At 44.6% G+C, this 21,705-nt stretch overlaps 1 protein-coding gene across 10 annotated transcripts in view; it reads right to left on the reverse strand.

Annotated features, from left to right (window-relative positions):
• Tnfrsf19 (TNF receptor superfamily member 19) overlaps positions 1 to 21,705 on the reverse strand; it is a 90,918-nt gene that overhangs the window by 55,319 nt on the left and 13,894 nt on the right. For 9 of the 10 annotated variants that reach the window (XM_087585272.1, XM_087585269.1, XM_087585273.1 and 6 more), the window contains exons 2-3: positions 13,415 to 13,507; positions 12,998 to 13,108 (exon numbers count right to left, since the gene is read on the reverse strand). In XM_087585272.1, coding sequence (XP_087441398.1) covers positions 12,998 to 13,108; positions 13,415 to 13,483 — 180 coding nt within the window. In that variant the 5' untranslated portion in view covers positions 13,484 to 13,507. 10 annotated transcript variants of the gene reach the window in all.

Raw genomic sequence — 21,705 nt, forward strand, 5'->3', positions numbered from 1 at the left:
TTAATAACATATCTGAGTGGTGGAGGCAGGAAGGTTGCATTCAGGCCAGCTTACGCAGTATAGTAAGGGTCTGAGGAAGATTCCGTCTTGTAAGGAGCTTGCTTAGCGTGTGCAGAACCCTGGGCTCAAACCTCATGGGTGGGGGAGGGGGAGGACGACGGCGCTTCATTGGAAAACATGATCAGGTTATACAATCTAAACATTTTCTAGTTGACGTGAAACGCACCACTTTCTATGTAAACCATCTCATGGGGAAAATAATCATCGTAAGATGCGTTACACGGTTTTTCTAAATTAAAAACAAAACAAAACATCTCAACCATCATTGCGTGCAGCTGGACTTGACTTTGCTGAATCACCTGCAACGCTGTTTCACAGATGTAGCACCAGGGTCTGGCCAGCAGCTCTGCTGGCTTCAGGGCTCAGCCAGACAGCCCACTGTCACTCCCCGCTCCTGCAGAGACCATTTCCTCCACATTCCAGCTCCTCCCACCATGAAGAACCAGATAAATGCTCCAACAGGGCAGAAAGATCAGTAAGAGAGCAGCCACTGTAGCACATCCCTGTAATGCCAGCCCTTAAGAGGTTGAGAGGCTGGACTCTAGCTCAGAAAAGAAAACAACAGCAGCTCAAAAAAATCAATAGGAGTTTTGAGAGTCTAATCCTTTTTTTTTTTTTTTGTGTTAAAGAATGGGCGTTCTAACATAGGGAGATCTTTTACATATTTTGTATCACATAAGTAGCATGTGTTCAGGCTGTATAGTTTCCTGTGTCATTTAAACCCACTGTACTTTATACAATGAGCATCTCTTAGAGTGCATGTGCTCATGATGTGTGTGTGTGTGTGTGTGTGCATGTGTGTGTGTGCACACACGTGTGTATGTATAGGCAAGTGTGACTACATGTGTGTATGTGTGCATTCCGTTTTACACTAGGCTCAATCATACATAAAGGAGCAGCCAGTTCGCAGAGCCTCACACTTCCCTCTCCTTACTGGATGCCAGCCTTCTGTGTTTGAATTTATAGATTCTGGCAACGGCAAGAGACGTTTTCACTGGGATAGCTTTAAAGGAATGAAAACCTACGTCTATGCCAGCTGTGGTGGCACACACCTTAAATCCCAGCACTTGGGAGGCAGAGGCCAGAGGATCTCTTCGAGGTGGAGGCCAGCCTGGTTTACAGAGAGAGTTGGAGGGCAGCCAGGACTACATAAAGAGTCCTGTCTCAGAAAAAGGAAAGAAAGAAAGAAAAAGGAAAGAAAAAGAGGAAAGAAAGCCTACATTCACTAAAACTCATAAAGCGACACCCATGAAATATCTATCATATTGTGTCCTGGGAACTCTATCAACGTTGCTAATTGGGGAGAATTTTATTTAAAATATATTTTCTTCAAGACTTGTTATTTTTAGAAAACTAGCCTGATATTATTGTTAAATTCGTTTTTTAAAAATATAGCTCTAGTTGGTTCACGACAAGCTGATTAATGGTGTGAGCTAGGTTTGTAATTCCACACTGAATTAAGCAGAAACTTGGAATTGACTGGAAATACAGGGACCCTATTTCCAAGGAATGAGATCAGTGTGGCTGCTGTATCTCCCAGCAGCCGCACATTCAAAGCACCATAAACACGGAGCACTGTAATTACTCCTAATCCAGGCTGTAAGTAAACAGCACATAAATATTAAATTACCCCCAATATGCCCATCCACTTTGAGGTTTTTATTTCATTCAGTGAAACCCGGTGCTTAAAATGCCTTGAAACCTCCACAAAGGTCGGGAAATAATGACCACGTGGAAAAGACGGGAACAGCTGACGGTGCCACCCAGCCTCCAGCCATCGCAAGCCGGCCAGCACCAGACAGTATCTTTGCACACTCCTGTCCCTCCCTAGCTTGGGACCATGTCTTTTCCTTTGTATATTGAAACCTATGACATCTTTATAACTTAAGCAATATACCTTTCTTCCTCTCTCTCAGGTGCCTAAAATCCCATCCCCGTCACACAGGGAAGCACTGACTGCGGGGTTGGGGATGATCTTTTTAAGATACCTGTTCTACGCACACGTTTGGCGTAGAGCTACTCCCGTAGCTCTTCGATGCTTCACTCTTGGCATGTTAGGGGAGTGTTCCACGAGCAACAAGGAGCACCAACTTTGTGGAAGCAGTGGGATGTGGCTAGCCTGTGCTAGCTTACACAGCACCTACATGCTAGGCACGGAAGGAATTCACATTCGGCTCTCTTGCCTGTGCAATGGACCACTTCATTGTACATCTACCCAAAATGACTTCAAGTCCTACTCCCCATAATGCTTATCAGAAAAGGGCTAGTTTCTACAGCTGTGCTCTATTCTGCATCAAGCAGACACAGTAAGGGCACAGGCTGCGTTTAGATTTAGCTTCCTGACAAGAGTCCTCAAAGTCAATGGTCCTCAACCTGTAGGTTGTGACACCCTGTAATAAACCTCGATCTCCAAAAATATATACACTGTGATTCACAACAGTAGCTAAATTGCAGTTATGAAGTAACAACAAAAGTAATTTTATAGTTAGGGGTCACCAAACATGAGGAACTGAATTAAAGGGTCGCAGCATTGGGAAGGTTGAGAACCTGCTCTCGGTCAAATGCTAGGCAGGCTCCTCTGAGTGATGCTCTCGACTGGCCTTGTCTACAAGAGCTCAGCTGTCCAAGCAGTCTATCGAGTCTCTTTAGTACAAACTTCTCTGCACTATCTCATCACCCCCTGTCCCATTCCCGGGCGGCTCCTGTTTATCCTGGACAGTCTTACTAAGAATCTAGGTGGATCAGTTTAACCAAAACCCCCAGGGTTGTTCTCCATCCTCTGACCTCCGCCTTACTCCCTGCACACTCTGCATTCAGTACAAACCCCTCGTGCACACACATGGCTCAGTACACACCCCTCTGCTGTGCTGCTCTTGTGGTAAGGTCTAATTCCGTTCTGAGGTCCTTCCTTTACTGCGGTAGCCCTAGTTCAGCCCTTTGCTGTCTAGTTCTACTTGCTCTCTGACATTTCCCAGGGTGGGAGGGTAGAAAAGGGTATGTAGGGTCAGTGAAAGAAAGAAAAGGGAAGGAGGTGTGAGCTCATCACCAGCCTGGACTTAGACCTGGATTTCTTTTCTTTTCTTTTTTTAATGGAGGGTCAACCATAAATACCAAGGGTCAAAATTTATATTTTGGTTCGAAAAATACCCTATGGGGTTTTCTCTATTTTTAATATGTGGTGTTGTAAAAGCTTCAAGGAAGAGCCTGGTACGCCCCGAGACCACCAAGCAGACTGCTTTATCAACCGACTTTTCAAGTGAGAACATAGGCACAGATTAAAATAGCCATGCAGTAGGGAAGGCACCACCCTTGGGTTCTTTCTTCCCCTCTGAAACTGTACAGGGAGCAAGCGGTCCTTAACACTCACTCCTCCATTCTAGAGCCCACACAGCCGTGCAGGAAGACAGCGGGCATGCTTGCCGACTAATCCATGAGTCGCAAACACTGCTCATGGCAGTGTTTCCTAAAGATTCCTGTTAGGGAGTGACTTCTCGGGAGCAGAGGCTATGAAAGGCTGCCACCATGGCTCCCGGGTCATCTAGGAGTCTTCTTGGGTATTGGGGCTGTGTGAAGGTAGGGCAGGGTGTCAGGTGGGTGGGATGAACCTAGAAAGCCCAGCTGCTTCCTCCCCAGCCTGCAGCTCCCTGCCCAGGATTCTCAAGCCACATCTGGTGGTTATCCAGTGACGGAACAACCCAAAGCCGACAGCCCCTAAACCCCCTTCTCTCCTTTCTTACTTGGAAAAGCCAACACTTAGCAGACCCCAGGCTGGTGGCATATTCAGAGGAAGGATAGTTCCCCAGACCACAGAGGGCCTCCTAGACCCTCTGTGTCCAGGAATGGCTCTGGGGCCTCTGGGCCTCATAGCACTGTTTATTTGTACAGCTAGAAAGTTATTTGCTTCGGTCCTTTGAACTTTAAACGTTAAATGCTAAATTCCAAATTTAAGTGGGAAAGACGTTATTCGTGGAGAAAATCAAGGGCACAAAACTGGCAATGCCGAATTAGGTTTATATGGCTCCTGCTTGGAAATCAACTTTTTAATTTCCTTTAATAAAACAACACCAAAGAGACATAAGAATCTGTACTTGGGGCTCTTCAAGAAAAATTACAAGAGGGGACTTGCTTCTATCTGCTGAACATGCTGGGCTCACCAGTACAACTAAAGAAAACAATGAACAACTTAAAAAGACAGAAGTGAGTCTTTTTGAAATATATAGTTGAAAATTATATTAATTTTTAGTGACTTTATTCACAGGGATGAAAACCATTTTTGAAAATGAAACATCTTCTAAAACCCCGATGCTGGTGACCGGCCCGCCGTAGAGAGAGTGGTTGTTTACAGGAGCTCTTTTTTTTTTTTTTTACATTAACGAAAATCATCCCAATAATTGGTTAGAAAAGCTCACTTTGAAAACCATGCCAAAGGCTTGAAGCCTGCTTCAAGTGGTTCATGCGAAAACTAGTTTCCTGATTTACTGCTGTGAGGCGATCATGTTAAAAGCACGTTGCTGGCATTCACTCTCCGGGAGGAGGAGGGGCCGGTGCTGATGAACTCTAGGCAGTAGGGCAGTAGGAACTGAAATCTCTAACATGGTTACTTTGTGCAAACAAAAGTCCCCGTCTACCCTGCACCTCACAAGAGCTGAAAGGATGCTGAAAGCAAGAGGCACTCAGGCGCGCTCACAGCCCCATGTGCCCGGCAGGTACGACCTGAGGGCCGTGTTTACAGTCTTTGGGGATCTGACCCAGACATGGAAAACAAAACCGTTCTATTCTCCACCATGTTAGAAACTTTCAAAAGCTAATAAGTATATACATGTGTGTATATACTTCTCAGCAGACCGAAGTTCCCCGACAGGCTCCAAATGGCTCAGTTATCTGACATATTCTTTCCCAAAACACAGTTATGGGGACAATTTATTAAGACCCCCAACTAAAGGCAACCAAATGGAGCAGAGAGACTTAGGACCTGGAGGAGCGGAGCACAGGAGCCTAAATGAATTAATGAAGGGAGGCTGCCCAGCATGGCGCCCGGAGCATCATCCGGTGTGGGGAATGGATGGGGGGGGCGGTTAGAGGCTGCAAGCTGGGGGTTCTCATCTGTGAGGTGGGGGCAAAGACAAGGACATTTGTTTTAGAACATGGTCCTCTGCCAGAATGTCTGGATTTCTCAGCTCTGCCTTGTAACTCCAAAGATCCTCACCTAAACTGACAATGCTCAAATGAAATAAAGTAAAATGTCTGTTTTCTCAGCAGCCCTAGCTAAACTAACATTTCGAATGTTCAACAGCCACAGTGGCTAGTGGTCCCCAAAGTGAGTGACAGACACACAGACCACTGTCACAGGCAATCCGATAGACACCAATCCACTGGAGCAACGTCAGAATGAGAAAGGTTACAACTCCGGGTGACTGAACCACTCCTGATCCTGGCCTATGGTGGATTAGCCACAGCAGTGACGAATGAATCAATCTCTGGGTGATCGTTGTCCTTCCCTAAGATGGGAACACTCACAGCCCTTACTTAGGCCATGTGGTGTGAAGATTCCATTCCTGAGTACCCAAAGCATCTGCCGACTTACTTTGGTCATACCATCTGGCATCACGACTGCTAGATGTCTACCATAGAATAACACGTGTGAGCCTGAAGGATGACTCAGTGGTTAAGAGCAGTGGCTGAAGTTCCAGAAGACTAGGGCTCAATTCCCAGCACCCTCCTGGCAGGCAGCTCACAACCATCTGTACCTCTTGTCCCCGGGATCCAACACCTTCTTCTGAATTCCACAGGCACCAGGTACACTCATGCTTGCAGGCAAAGCATGAAAATAAGTCACTATGAAACCACAGATGTAAAATAAGTAAATCAGATAAAACAAAGCATGCATGAAAAACATGCATTTTGTTAAGAGATGTCCTTAAGGACACAACACACCCTCAACTCTCCAGGTTTCACAAGGGTTGGTTCAGATAGCTAAGTTACAGTGGCACGGAAGCACGTCGATCAAAATAGCCAACATATTGTCAGAGCTGGGGTCTCTAAGCAGACTTCTTGTCTAATAACACACCGAAGGTGAAAGGAGGCTGAGACACACTGGTCCCATCCCACTGGTCCCATCTGGCACCAGCATCTCCAGGAGCACGGCTCCAGCAGCCACCAGCAAGCATCAACTATATATCACAGATGGCGGAGACCTAACCAATGACAGGGAAGCCCAGATACCTTGAGGAAAAACACTTGAAAGACTTACAAAGAAAATAATAGCTTGGAGTAATAAAACCACAGGTGGGAAACTTATCCATCCTTGGCTACCCAAAGTTTCTCTGACTTTGGCTCGAAAACACAGACACATGCTTGCAGTGGAAAACACATTATGACCCTGGGGTATGATGATTCAGATGCCTCGTCCTTGAAAAGAGGAGGGTTGGAGATGAGGCTCAGTAGTGAAGCACTTGCCTAGCACTGAGACATGTTTAACATAGCGAAATGAATGGCCTAAAGCAGTAAGGCTAGCCAACGGCTCTTCTATCTAGGAGAAACGAACTTTATTTCACTCTTTAAATAAAATTTTAGTTTTTTATTATTAATTTTATTCACAGAGCAAAAACCAAGATTAAAGACTCTATGAAATATATTACTTGTATACAAATTTATTAATGTGCAGACTGTTAGATGTTAGAATCTTTAAAAAAAATTACCCAAGGTGGACGAATTCATTCAATCCCTGGACAAATGTTTTGTACTGGGGGCTGAGTGGGCTAGAGAGAAAGGCAGCCAAACTGTCCTGACAGGAATTGCCACTCTCAAGGGAACACCACAGGTCATGTGCTAACGTGTCTATGTGTTAACATATCTATGCAGACCACGCACACCAAGGCCCTGGTGCTGCTCCCTCCCAGGGCATTGTGGGTATGGTATGGTTGGGTGGATGTTTCAACGCTTAGGGACAACTGCTCTCCAGGTGTCTTAGTAATTTTTCTATTGCTGTGACAAAACACCATGACCAAGACAACTTATAAAAGGCATTTGTTTGGGTTTAGAGTTTCAGAGCATCAGGGTCTGGTGGCAATAGAGCAAGGTGTCAGGAACAGCTAAAAGCTCACATCCTGAACCACAAACAAGAGCACAGAAAGCACTGGTCACAGCACCCATGTTTTGAAGCCTCAGAGCCCATCCCCAGTAACATGCCTCTTCCAAAAGGCCACACCTTCTAATCCTTCCTGAACAGTTCCACCCACTGGGGACCAAGCATTCAAACATAGGAGGCTATTGGGCCATTCTCCTTCAAACTGCCACACTGGGAAAACAGATCCCAGAGGAACCTGAAGTACAGAAATTCTTTTTGTTGTTGCTATTTTTTTCTTTTTATTTGATTTTTTTTTTCAATAAGTGTAGATTGAACTCGGAGCCTTGTGTATATGATGCACACGCTCTACCACTAAAACAGATCCCCAACTCATTTGCTTCTTCTACCTTGGGGGTTGTAGGATCCACAAATCAATTCTCATGGCAGATGTAACCATCTACGAATGTGTGTGCGTTACAGGAAGACACATCTAACAAGCTGAGTAAAACGATCGTGTAAGGTGACTGCAAAGATCATTTTGCATCAGTGAAGGGGCAGAAAATAGAGGTTGTTAGGGGTCCAGGTCTGAGTCTATACTGAAGGCTCATAGGAGCCAGTAGGAACATGCTGACCAGAGTAGAGACCTCAAGTGAGAACAGGATGGGGAGGGGGCGGGTTTGGACAGTCAAAGGATCCTCTTCATTATTTGGAAAGTCTAGGGAAGTAGAAGAATGCTATCTTTTCCTTCACTCACTCATTAAGCCCAATATTCCCGTATCTCGTTCAGAGTTCAATACAGAAACTCTTACCAGGCAATCGTCTCAGAATTGTTGGTGTTCATTTTATAAAGACGGCCTGTTTTTTCTCATTTATTTGTTCTTACCTGTTGCCATTTTTGAAACAGGGATCTGTCCCCCAAGCTGGCCTCTAACTCATGATTCTCCTGCCTCAGCCTCCTGAGTAGCTGGACTTATAGACATATACCACCATGCTCAAGTAAGACTTCATTTTGTTAATATTTTAAAAACAATTCTGTGAACACGTTTGAGAGTGAGATGTGTGAATATATGTGCAGATGCCAGATGCCAATACATTATACCTTTCTCATACGTGCAGAAGTTTAATGTCTGAGACAGAGTCTCACCCTGAACGTGGAGCTCATCAGTTTGGATAGATAGGAGACGAGCTAACTCCAGGGATCCTCTTGTCTCTATAACCCTCATCCTGGGATTACAGGTACATGCCACCATGACTAGAACTTCGCCTTTTAATGTGGTGTCTGGGGGACCAAACTCAGGCCCTGATGCTTGTATTCAAAGCCCTTTACCAACTGAGTCATCTTCCCATTCTGAGACATCAGCTGCCTCTGTACATCCTCCCCTCAACCCCGACCCTGTCCCCTACATAGCTTCTTCCATTATCAACTTCTTGTGCCTATAAGATGCTCTTGTTTCAGGCCACTCCATCTGCAATCATCATTCTATCACCCAAAGCCTCTACCTCCCTTAGAGTTCAGTCCTGGTGCTGTATATTTTACAGGTTTGGGTAACAGTGTATTGACATCTTGTATCCTACCTGCTCACCCCTCTCTTCTCTGACTTACAGCAAAAACCAACCTTTATCTCCAAACTGTCAGCCAGTGTGCATTTGAGGCTCTCTGTGCCTTTTCATAACCTGAATATCCGTTCTGTCTTCAGTGCAGAGTAATACTTCTTTGACTGGAAGGTCTGGTTTCTCACTCGCCTATCATAGATAACTGAACTGTTTGCAGGTCTTGGTAATCATGAGTACAGCTCAACTGCTTCTACAACCATTTACAAGTTTTCAAGTTCTCTGGATAAGTACTAAATATAGGGTAGTTCCTGTGGTAATCTTTATCAGGTTAAGTAAATACCCCCTTCGTTCCTAGTTTACTGAGGGTTTTCATTTTGAATGGGTATAGAATATTTTTCAAAAGGCTGTTGAAATGACCCACGAGTTTTCTTCCTTAGGGAGTTGATGTGAGGGACCGAACTCATCCAGTTTCAAAAGTTAAACCAACCTTGCATGGCAGGAACAAATCCCACTTTGTCACGAAATTACTCCGCCTGGTGATCGAGCATCAGGACAATGTGGAATATTCATGGCGTGAATTTGTTAAATATCTGTCGAAGATTTTCATGCCTGTGTTCATGAGATTTATTTACTGTTCTTTTCTGGTTTTGGTAATGTTTTTGTCTGCTTTGGGTATTAGGAGCTGTTGATCTGACACTCACTGAGTGAGTTTATACTCTCTGCACCTGAATTACAGGATAGCCTGGGGGACACTGGTCTAATTTCTTGATTACTAGTGACCTCCAGGCTTGGAACTTTGTGCATGGCCAGGGTAGTTTACTAACGATCATTGAGTGGACCTCCTCAGAAGACAAAGGCACTGGGAGACTGCTTTCTCTGGTATGTTTTGGTAGATTGTGTCTTACACAGGCTTGACACATTTTGTGGGGGAGATTATAGATGTCAAACTTGCATGTCCACAGTCTGCAGCGATGCCTCCCTTCATTTGTGATATTTGTGGGGTGTGTCCTATCTCCTAGCTCCTCACTTAGGCTGGTTAGAGGGGCATCTTTGGTTTTTCTTTGTTTGGTTTTTAAATCTTTCTGAAGAATCAATTTTTGCTTTTGTTAATTTTCCCTTTTGATTTCCTGTCCCCCACCTTGCTATTATCTATGTTCTTCTCAGTTTGGACTCGATTTGTTCTTTAGTTTCCTAATACAGAAGCCTAGATAGTGGCTTTAGAGCTTTTCTTATAAACGCGTTAATTCTACCCACTTATTCTAAGTACTGCTTCATTTCATATCACACACTTTTTATAAGCTGGCTGTCATTTTCTTAGGAAAAGTACATTTCCTCTGTCTCTGGTTTGTGGGTTATTTGTCTGTCATGGTGTTCTTTAATCTCCAGGCACTTGAGGACTTTCACAAAATCTTGAGACAAATGAATATTCTGCTGGCACCGGCCGAATGTCAATGACATGCCGTTTGATTGATGGAGGTGTTGCTGTCAGCCGTGACCTTGCCGGGAGTCGGCTTGGTGCTCTGCTGGCTTCTAAGACAGAGATGTAGACGGCTCTGCTCTCCTGGAGGATTCGCTGCTACTCACAGCCCCCATTCTCCTGGGCTCCTGCTTCCTTTATCTCCCCTCCCTCCCTCCCTCCCTCCCTCCCTCCCTCCCTCCCTCCCTCCCTCCTTCCCTCCCTCCCCTCCTTCCTTCTTTATTTTCTTTTTCTTTTTATTTCTATTTTCATTTTTAGAGACTGGGAACTCATTCTGTCGTGCGTGTTGGCTTTAAATTCAGGATCCCACAGGCTCAGCCTTCCAAGGGCTGGGATTACACCCCAGGGTCACCATTCCTGCATTCTCCTTCAAGTTAGAAGGACAACTTCACACCACACAAACTCTTGGCTGGCAGTTTTTTCTCTTAACCCTTTCCGCCATTCACTTTGCTTTCTTCCCTGCATAGTCAGATCCACTCCGCCTCTGACCTCACAGATGAGGAGCCCCTTAACTTAGGACTCCCCCCACTTTAATCTTCGCTTTGGCATCTGATTTTGGAGGTGTCCACTGAAAGTCTTCAAGGTCAAAGATCCTTTCCTTCATGGTACCTAGTCTGCCAACAGCCCAGTAGAAATATTCTTCTGTTAAGTTCTCTCTGAGGATTTCCATCTCTACTTATACTGCCCACCTATCACAAACAATGCCCATTTCACCCTGCACTGCACATCAGCTACACTATGTTTAAATTCACTTTATGGTCATACCAATTCTTCCGCCATCTTTGTTTCCTGTGTTTGCTCAGTCTCTTCAACTTGAGCTTTTGCTTTTAGTATGTTTTTTCTCATGCTTTGTTGTTGTTGTTCATCATTTACCTGATGAACTGGGTAAAAGAAATATATTCTATATAGGCCACTGGTGTCCCTAACCCTTTCACTGTATCTGTCTTTTTGTGAGTCTATGCCCCTTCAAGGTGCACGAGTGCTTGTACATGCTCTTGCGCGCGCGCGCGCGCACACACACACACCCCTCTCCCACAGTACCACAGGGAAGTGGTACTGGTGTCTCCCTCTCCCAAGTCACTTAGGCTCTGGTCACCTCCAGTCTCTCCCGAGGGTGGATCTTCTCAAGAGTAAACTGCTCTGGTCCTTTCTAAAGCCCACCTTGTTAGAAGAAAGGAATTCTCTTCGTTATGCATCATGAGAATCCCCTTGGGACCCTGCACACTACACAGTAGGTGGAGGCAGAGCTCTACAGCCACCAAGGCTTTGGCCATTTGTCAAGGACAGTTCCAGCTTCCTGCCCCAGAGGGAGGTTGTGATTGTGGAATCTGCCTGACTCCCAAGGGCTCCCTTCTCTTGGATCTCAGAGCAGCTGAGCCTTGAGTTTGTTCAGCTGCAGAGAAGCCCCTCGGTCTATGCAACCAGAGACTGCGGAATGATTCGCCCCCCCCCCATTCATAAAGTTTACAGCTGTTTGAACCTTCATCTTCTGGTCAGATCCTCTAGATATTTATTTTCTACAGTCAAAAGACGAAGATAAGAAAACAAACTTTTAGAAAGGGTTTTCTCATCTCAGAATCCATGAAGTCCCATTCATCTTTCCCCTGTGTTAGGCAAAGAGATCCCAGGGTTGGAAGAGCTATCTGTTTCCCTCCTGGGTGCCTGGATGCTTGGATTTCTTTTCTGGCCATGGGCAAGAAGACCTGCTATTTATCCAATATGGCAGACCTGAGATCTGAAACCGTTAATACAGTCAAGAGAGACTGAAACCTTTCGGAGAAGATGTAGTCATTAACTAGCTGTCAGAGAGCTGGGAGCCATTTCAATCCAGACTCTAAGAGTCAGCGACCAGTAAGAAAAGCCCTCCCTATGGGACTTGTGGCATGCATAACTCTTTGTTTCCTGTTGTTTGTAGATCGTTGATCAAAAACCCAGGAGGGATGATAAGACTCAGATTTAAATAAGAGTAGTCTGCAGGGGAGAGGGCTTGCCATTTAGAAGTTACTCCCCATAAAAACAAAAAACCCATTGTCTCTTTTCTAAAGGAAGGCTCACTGAGAACAAAACATTATACCAGGTCCTCTCAACTAATAACGTCTTCAAAGGATCAGAAAATAAAGCAAATGCTGGGCGTTTAGCTTAGAAGAGGCCAAGAGGAGAAACTCTTGATATGAGCAGCTGTGAGGAGGATTTCTCAATGAGCAAGATTTAAAATGCACAAGCCGATGTGGTAAGATTCAAACACTGGTTTCCTGGGGTTGGGGATTTAGCTCAGTGGTAGTGCCTAGGAAGCGCAAGGCCCTGGGTTCGGTCCCCAGCTCCGAAAAAAAGAACCAAAAAAAAAAAAAAAAAAACAAAAAACAAAAAAAAAACACTGGTTTCCTTCAATACAGTCACATCCTCGTCACATCCCATCAGCAACAGTAATGTTGATTTTAATTTAAGAAAGAGAAGTCCCAGAAAAAGCTAGTATTTCTATTTCCACTCTTCACCCTTTGTTATTTGTTTACAGTAGAACATTGGTTCTTTATAGCTAACCCCCCAAAAACACTCTGTCATTGAAATACTAAGTTGTAGACATCCATGGTGTTTGCAAAATTCTGACTGTTAGAATCTACTCATCTCAAATAATAATAATAATAATAATAATAATAATAATAATAATAATAATAATAATAATGGAGGGATTAGAGGGGAATTCTATTATATCTCTCTAAAGTGACATAATGAGCCAAGAATTCTGTCATGTTACCCAAAGTGTTGCTAACAGTCAACTAAAAGAATCTGGGTTAAAAGAATGCAGTTTGGAGCAGAGGCACAAGCATGTACTTGATATGTACCTTGGACAACTCCATGCCAGGTCCACACTGTTTGCAGAGGACACAGTTTCCAGATCGATCCTTGAATTCTTGCTGTCTGCAATCTCCGGTTTCACAACTTGCTTTACAGGACTGCAAAAGAAAAAGAAAACGGTTCCCCAAATGTCATCTTCAGCCCCCGCTGCTCAGGCTGTTTGTAAGAAAGAAATGCCATCTGCAGGGTGGCTCTCACACACATGGGAGTGTAAACCACCCGGCTGCCATGGACTTAATTTTCATCTAAGAAGAAAGGCTGCTTTCTGAATGAGTCCATGAACTTGGAATCTTCCCGCTTCGGCCTGAGAACTGAGATTGCAGGCATAGATCTCCCCATGCCCTGGGGCTATGATAGGTGTTCTTTCTCCACATTCATATAAAAGAGAGAATCGGGAAACTTACCAAGTGACCGACTAGGAGAATGGCGGCAAAGAGCACCGTCCTGTCTTCAGGTAGGACCTTGAATGCCATGGCTCTCGCCAGACGTGTTTATCCCTGAAGAATGCAGGCCAAAGACGAGAGGGAAGACACGGTTAACATGCAAAGTCCTTAGGGACCGCTCTTTACTTATTATATAGTGATGAGAGTACTACTCTTTGTTCATACGAGGCATTGAACGTTATTTATCTTTTAAATAGCTTTTTATTTTACTTATGTGTTTGGGTGTTTTGCCTGCATGGGCATATCTGCACAGCATGCATGCATGGTACCCACCGAAGCCAGAAGAGGGTGTTGGATCCCCTAAGGACTAGAGTTACAGACAGCTGTGAGCTGCCATATAGGTGCTGGGAACTGAACCCAAGTCCTATGGAAAATCAGGCAGTATTCTTAAAACTGCTGAGCCATCTCCCCAACCTAAAAGAACCACCTTTTAAAAAGATATCACAGGCCCAGAGAGATGCTTCAGTGTGTAAAAGCACTTGCTACCAAGCCTAAAGACCTGAGTTTCCAGGCCCCAAGAACCAACTTTTATAGTTGTCCTCTGGCTGCTATACAGTGTGTGTGTGTGTGTGTGTAATAAATGTAGTAAAATTTTGTAAACTCTGTTTACCTATCCAATACATGCAGAACTCCTACTGTCTCTGAATCCCCGTCTTACCTTTATTTTCTACCCCAGCCCTTCCAGTGACCAATCTGCTTTAACTAGCAAATCACAGCCACACAATGGCTTGCAACTGTCTGTGTATAGTAACTGTTTGACCTGGCCAACAAAGTATAACTGTAACAAAATAACACTTCTAAGAAGCAGTATGTCTCTAGCATGCTAATTTGCTTACTCCAGAGACCTTCTAGAACAATGGTTCTCAGCCTTCCTGAGTCTGCGACCCTTTAATATATTTTCTCATGTTGTAAACTGTAACCCCAAAACTATTTTTGATGCTACTTCCTAACTGTAATTTTGTTACTGTTATGAATTATAATGCAAATATTGTGTTTTCTAGTGGTCTTAAGTGACCCCTGTGAAAGAGTCATTCAACCCCCAAAGGCATCATGACCCACAGGTTGAGACCCACTGTTCTAGAAGGTAAATAGATACTATCAGTCTTCAGAGATGGGAAATTGAGGATCACAAAGGGCTGAGTAAGCAGCTAGAGTCAGATGCGAGCCCCAATAGGGGCAGTTCTAGGGCAATGCAAAGCCCTCTATGAATGCGAACCCCGCACAGATCTGGGGATCATCAGCTCCCCAGATATTAAATATTAGACCTGAGTGACTCCTCCACAAAGCTACACAACACAGAATGAGGATGGGTGATCAATAAGAAGCCCATTTTAAAACATTTAAATGTCACTTAAATAAGGGAATGTAATGAAAGGCGGGGCATTTTAGTAAAACATAACCCAGCTTCTTGACACAGGCACAGTGTCAGGACAGACATCACTGAGAGCACTCTGAATGAATATAGATTTGAGATGAATTCAAACCTTTCTGCTTCTTGGTCATATCTCTCCCCAAACATATTTCAGACTCTCCATGGACTCTCATGCCTATGCAGAAGGAGGTGGGGCTAAGGAGATGAACTCCATTCCCTGAAGTAGACACACAGGTCATCTCTTGACGTGGTCTTAAGATGTAAAAAAAATGTGTGAGTCTCTATAAGTTAAGAAAGTGTACTTTAATAGTGGAGTGTAGTGGCTCACACCTTTAATCTCGCACTCAGGAGGCAGAGGCACGTGTATCTGTGTGTTTGAGGCCAGCCTGGTCTAATTTGAGACTTCATACATGCAGCCTGGTCTGAGTTTGGGGACAGCCAGAGCTACATAGTGATTCCCTGTCTTGAAAACAAGAAAAAAAGTGTGTAATTTATAAGGAATTACAAACTAACATGGCAAAGCAAATACAGGCAGAGCATTCCCCCCGTGAAATGCTTAGGGCCAGAATAGTTTGAGATTTCAGATATCCTGTGGTCCTGGAATATTAGTACACACACCGTGAGATAAACTGTGCTGAACCTGAGGACTCAAAATTCATTTGTTTCACGTACAACCTAAACTCATCACCTGAAGGCGACTTTACAGGGACATTTTAACGACTGTTTGCATCAGAGAGTCTCCATCAGGTGGAATCCCCACTTGTAGCAGCTTGCTGGCATATAAAACGATTCAAATTTCCAACCTGTAAAAAGCAAAGCACTTCTACCAAATAAGAGGAAAGGAATGGGTGGCCTGAGTCACCCATGTAGGTCATAATCAACAGAAGACTCTCTAGTGACACTGTGTGAAGTGCTGGGAGGAGCCTGCTCAGAGTGCAGAGACCCAGGCATAGTGAGACGGCTCAGAAGGTGGTTTGGTTTGGTTTGGTTTGGTTTGGTTTGGTTTGGTTTGGTTTGGTTTGGTTTGGTTTGGTTTGGAGACTCCAGCCCCAGAGATCCTCCTGTCCCTGATCCCAGCACTGGGATTACCCTGACGTACACACAGCTGAGCCTGGCTTTTGATGTGGGTGTACTCACTGAGCCATCTCCCCAACCCTCCCATCAGGACCCTCAGGTGGTTTGTTCTCTATTTGTTTTGAGATAAGGTTGTGCTAACTTGCTCCAGGCTGGTCTTTAACTCAATTCCTCTTGCCTCAGTCTCCCAAACATTAGATGTCTGCTTCAACTAAGCCCAGTCCAGGATACACTTCAACCAACCATGGCCACTGCACCTTGGCCTGCTGCAACAGAGAGAGTCACAGCACAGCAGTGGGAACAAGACCAAGCTGCTCAACCTGTGGGGGGTCATGGTTCCTGCAAGCCAAACATCCCAGGAGGACTAGGGAGTCCTCCAGCATAGGAAGAGGTCTAGGGAGTCCTCCGGCACAGGAGAGGTCACTGATACGGAGTGTTTCTGGAACAGAGGAACTGCTATAAAGCATTAGCAAGCACTGTATATCATGTAACAGTGTTGATTTTTTAAAAAATAATCTGAGACTTCATACATACAGTGCATTTTGATTATACTTCCCCCCACTCCTTCTCCTAACTCCTCCTAGATTCACTCCCATCTTCCACCTCTCCCAACTTCGTATCTTTTTAAAAATAAAAATAATCTACTGAATCTAATTTGTGTTGCCCAGGTACAGTGGGTGAGGCCATCCACTGGATCATAGACTCACCCTTAAAGAAAACCAACTCTCCCTCCCCCCAGACGTCATTAACCATCAATACCTTCTCAGTTAGGGGTCCAGGCCTATGAGGTCCTCCCCATGCTCGGCTGAGTATCTCAGTCCTGTTGTGTCTAGAAGACACTTTATCCCCCCCAGTCTTCCCTGACCTCTGGTTCATAGAACCATTTCATAGTTTTCCTTGATGGTCTCTGAGCCTTGTGGGAAGGTGTAAGATACAGATGTATCAGTATGGCTGAAAACTCCATATGTAGTTATCTTCTATACTCTGGCCAGAGAATTAACGATTTTTGTGTTAATCTACAGCACAAAGAAACTTCTCCAGTTAGGTCCCAGAGCTGTACTGATCTATATATGTAGAGAGATGGATTTATAAGGCTGTTTGCTACTACGTATACTTAGAATACGAATAGTAGCTACTATGTATACTTAGAATATGAACAGTAGCTATTATGTTTACTTAGAATATGAATAGCAGGGGTTGGGGATTTAGCTCAGCGGTAGAGCACTTGCCTAGCAAGCGCAAGGCCCTGGGTTCGGTCCCCAGCTCTGAAAAAAAAAATAAATTAAAGAATATGAATATGAATAGCAGTACTTTTTAACCTCTGGGGCCTATGAACTCACCAACCATGGGTTTGAATTCATATTTACAATACTAGGTATGCATTTCCTATTGTGAAGCAGGCTTTACATATAAGTTCAGCAATCATTGGTTACCCCCATAACATCCATGCCAGTATTGTATCCCTTGACACATCTCGTCATACCAGTTGTTAATGGAGCTCATTGGGCTCCCAACTGGGTAAGACAGTTGATGACTTTCTCCCTGGCAGTCAACATAGCACCTTCCAGAACTGTGAAAGCTAACCAGCAGGAAGGAAGTTTCCTGGTCAGTATTGACTTGATTACTCCATGTAGTGTGACCAAAGTATATGGTGTCTTCATCATTTGTGTCTTTAAAACAAGTTCTGTTGGGCAACTAAGAGCATGGCAATAGCCAGTTTTGTTTGAGGGTCTCCAGGACACCTGCAACCAACAGTTCAATGGAAGTTCCCTAAACCAGGCAGTGGGCATTTTATTTGGCAACCAATGATTCTAGGAGGTGCATTATCTTCTGTGTAGGCTAACTCCAATTAAACTTGTGTGTGTGTGTTGTGTGTGTGCATATGTGTGTGTGCATATGTGTGTTGTTTGTGTGCATGTGTGTGCATGTGTTTATGTTGTGTGTGCATGTGTATGTTGTGTGTGTATGTGTGTGTACGTGTGTGTGTGCTGTGTGTGTTGTTTGTGTGCATGTGTGTGTGAATGTGCATGTGTGTGTGTCTGTCTAGAAGGCTTATAAAATAGTGGCTTTTCAGACAGCCTTACCATTAGCTATCTCGCCCAGTTCTTTCCTCCACCCCACCCCCATCTGTACTTAAATGTCCAAGCATCCCTCCCATTTCTTCCCCTTCACTCTTTACTGTGTTTATGTCTTGCTGTCCCCCTCCCTTGTGTTCTGACTTTAGTTTGTTTTTTCTGAGACAGGGTGTCTCTGTGTAACAGCCCTGGCTGTTCTGAAACTTGCTTTACAGGTTGACCTTGAACTCCCAGAGATCCACCTGCATCAGCCTCCTCAGTGCTGACGTTAAAGGCGTGTACCACCACAGCCTGGCATTTTAGGACATTTTTATTGAGCATCAAATAATGTTACATAGGACAATAGTCCTTGAAGGTGCATCACCTGCCAGACCACTGTGGACATCCCAGTGACCCCATGGAAGCCTTAGTGCTGCCTCTCGAGCAAGAACTGGCCCACGGTGTGCGCCGAGCTCTCACAAGGCCAAGCCCTGTGTTTATGAAACGCATGAACTCTTGCCTTATTTTAAGTAAGGATCTATCTCCATACAACGGGAGAGAAAGCCAAAGGTCAGAACTAGTAGAACTGAACAATGTCCAGTCAAATTCCTGCAGGTCACCCCACACAGGGTCTTAGACATTCTGCTATGTCACTGCAGGGTTGAGTCTTGTGTGGCTGCATCCAATGACCAACTTCGTTAGAGAGAGGAGAATCACACCAACAAAGCTGCACCACGTGTATCGGGAAACAGCAAATGTAACCATTTTTCTGCTCGTTCGACCCAGAGTGACTGAGGGGTTATGCGGTGCCTTGGGTGAGGACAGTACATCAGGAAGCAGCTCACAGCTTGGCAGGCACTATTTTCTCCTTCGTGCCTTTTATCCTGGCCAAGGAGCCCGTTAGAAACCAACAGAAATTCTTTGGCATTTATTTTTTTAAAAAGAGGGGAGAAATGAAATGAAATAACTAGTGTTAATATTATTTAAAATAAAACAAAATCAAGGCTATTTGTGAAATTGTTTTAAAACTTTAGCATCCAGGGTTGGGCTCAAAGACAGAAAAATATGTGTTTATGTTTCAAGACTCTATGTATCTGGCATTAATTTATCAAGCCCCCTAAGTACAAATGACTGTGCTTCTGTATCGATGGCCTGTAAGTCTGGACAGTTTGTAGTTTACCAAAATGTCCATGCTGGGAACGCCTTCTAACCACCCAGCATCCACTATTATAGGAAGGTACAGCGAAGTTACCGCTAGCTGCCACTTCAGGACAGGCACTCCTGCCCTGACATCTGCCTGCAGCCACACTAAGCAGGCTGCTGGTATCAGAACTAGGCCAGAATGAGAAGGTACAGGAATCCAAAGTGCAGGGCTGGCCCACATCCCAGCAGCTGCCCTGAAGAGGAGGCTCTTATACATACAGCTACTCAGCCTGTTCATTTGCCTGAATGGGCACTAATGCAGATGCGACCCAACTGGCCCGGCTTGGCAGGGACAGAAGTGCAACAGGTGCTACAGTGCACACCACTGGCACTTGCTGGGAATTAAAAAAACAAAACAAAAACCCTGTGCCACGTGTACTTGGGCAAAGGGGGCCTTAGATGCTCAGAAAAGCTAAGCCCAGGAGACTCCAAGTCAGCCAGGCTGGCTGAACCCCTAGAGCATCCCTAAATCGATGCCTGCCCCAGGCTGACTGTCCGAGGGTCTGGAGCGGTGAATGTAGCCTGGGCATTTCGGCACGGCGTACTATGACCTTCCCTTCCCATCATCCATAGTTGCTTGTTTCTCTCTCTTAGTTGCTAGCACCTCGTTTAGCCAAGGCAATTCTCAGAATTCTTTTTAAGTATTCATTCCTCATGTATATGAGTGTTTGCCTGCATTCACATATGTATACCACGTGTGTGCCATGTGTGTACCGGGTGCCTTTGGAGAGCAGAAGAGGGTGTCAGGTCTCCTGTACTAAAGTTACAAGGGCTGCCATGTGGGTGCTGGAAAGTGAACCCAGATCCTCTGGGAGAGCAGCAGATGCTGTTTTCTGCCGAGGCATCTCTCTGGCCCCAGTACTTGGATTTTAAAAACATAGTTTTCAGAATTACGAAGGACTTCTTTGAAACATTAGCCAGCCCGTCAGCCCTGAGCCCATCTTGTGGTGAGATGAAGCAAAGCCAAGCACCGCTCGTCCCTCATGTAAGAACGCATCCTATTTTTCATCTCCTCCGTTCACAGGGCACCTACCAGCCATGTGCACTTGCCACCAGTCAAGGTGTGGAGACTTAACAGTTGGATCATCAATTTTACTCAAGAAGTATAACACACACAGAGGGTGTAATTGATACACGCTAAGTGAAGACTAAATTAATCAGAGATAATATTTTATCTTAGAGTTGTAAAGGGTCAAACAATAGAAGCGGAAGATGTAGGCCAATAAAACATTAAGACTGTAATCGGGTAAGCCTGTGCACCTGCATGCAGGGCTTCAATAAGGCGTCTGCCTCTTGTCTAAAATACTTAGGGGGCTGGGAAGATGGCTGACTCCATGGAGACCTGGGTTGGGCACATACAAACAGACGCTGGCGTGGTAGTGAGTGCTATAACCCGCGCACTGGAGAGGCCCACACAAGAAAAGCGTGGCTCCCACCAGCCAAATGGTCTTGTCAAAATAATGAGTTCTAGGTTCAGTGAGGGACCCTGTTTCAAAAACATAAGGATTGGCAAGGCGCAGCCACTAAGGGTTCATTCCTATGGAAGACTGATTCTTTCTCTCTCTAGCAGCCACTAATTGCCTGAAGCTATTAATCTAGGGGTGAGTCCTGGGACACATTCTCCATCCAGGTTGACGTCCGAGTGGTGTTCATTGCTTCCATTGTGTTCATCATGTCAATGCATTTACTCCTGGTTGTTAAGAAGAAGTTATCCATAAAAAACGAGGGAAACTGAACTTGGTAAAGATCACAGGAGCAACTGAATAAACACCTATGTTTTATTAACCAAAAGTATTGTATGCATTCTAAAATTGTGCGGTCACCAAGAAAGCAGTTGAGCTGAAGAGGTGGTCGATCAGGTAAGAGCACTGTCGCAGGACCTAGATTCAACTCCCAGCACCCACACGGGCGCTCACAACCATCTACACCTCCAGTCCCTAGGAATCCCTCTTCTGTCTTTGTCAAGGACCGCATGCACATGGTATACAAACATACATACAGGCACAACACCCATACACAGAATTTAAAAAAAAATTAAAAAGCAGCCTTTACTATACAAGTGCCTTAATGTAATGAGATTTGCCTTATGAACTTAACATATAGTCAATTTTCGTATACATCCCATTAAACATAGAGAATGTACACTTTTATGGTCGGTGTAGGGTCATGTTGTCCATTGCATTAATTGTCTATACAATACAAAACTTGCTCTGTTTGATATTTAAAATGATGAGATAGGGGAAAGCAACCCACAACACACATGCAAGCGTAAACAACTCCAAAATAAAATAAATGCTTGGGGCCAAAAGCATTTTAGACTTGGTAAGTCTTCAAGTTTTGGAAGATGGCTGTGGACACAGTAAGTTGACTTGGGGTTGGGACTAGGACTAACCATTAACTCCGTTTATGCTTTATATTTTACCCATACAGCCTGAGGATCATTTCTCTGCATTTCAAGTGTGTTTTCTTGTTTGGTTTTGAGATGGTCTCACTGTGTAGCTTGGCTATCCCCTAATGTGCAGAGATCCACCTGCCTCTGTCTCCCCGAA

Source organism: Rattus norvegicus, chromosome 15, assembly GCF_021556685.1.
Source record: "Rattus norvegicus strain SHRSP/BbbUtx chromosome 15, alternate assembly SHRSP_T2T, whole genome shotgun sequence".
Taxonomy (NCBI): Eukaryota; Metazoa; Chordata; class Mammalia; order Rodentia; family Muridae; genus Rattus; species Rattus norvegicus.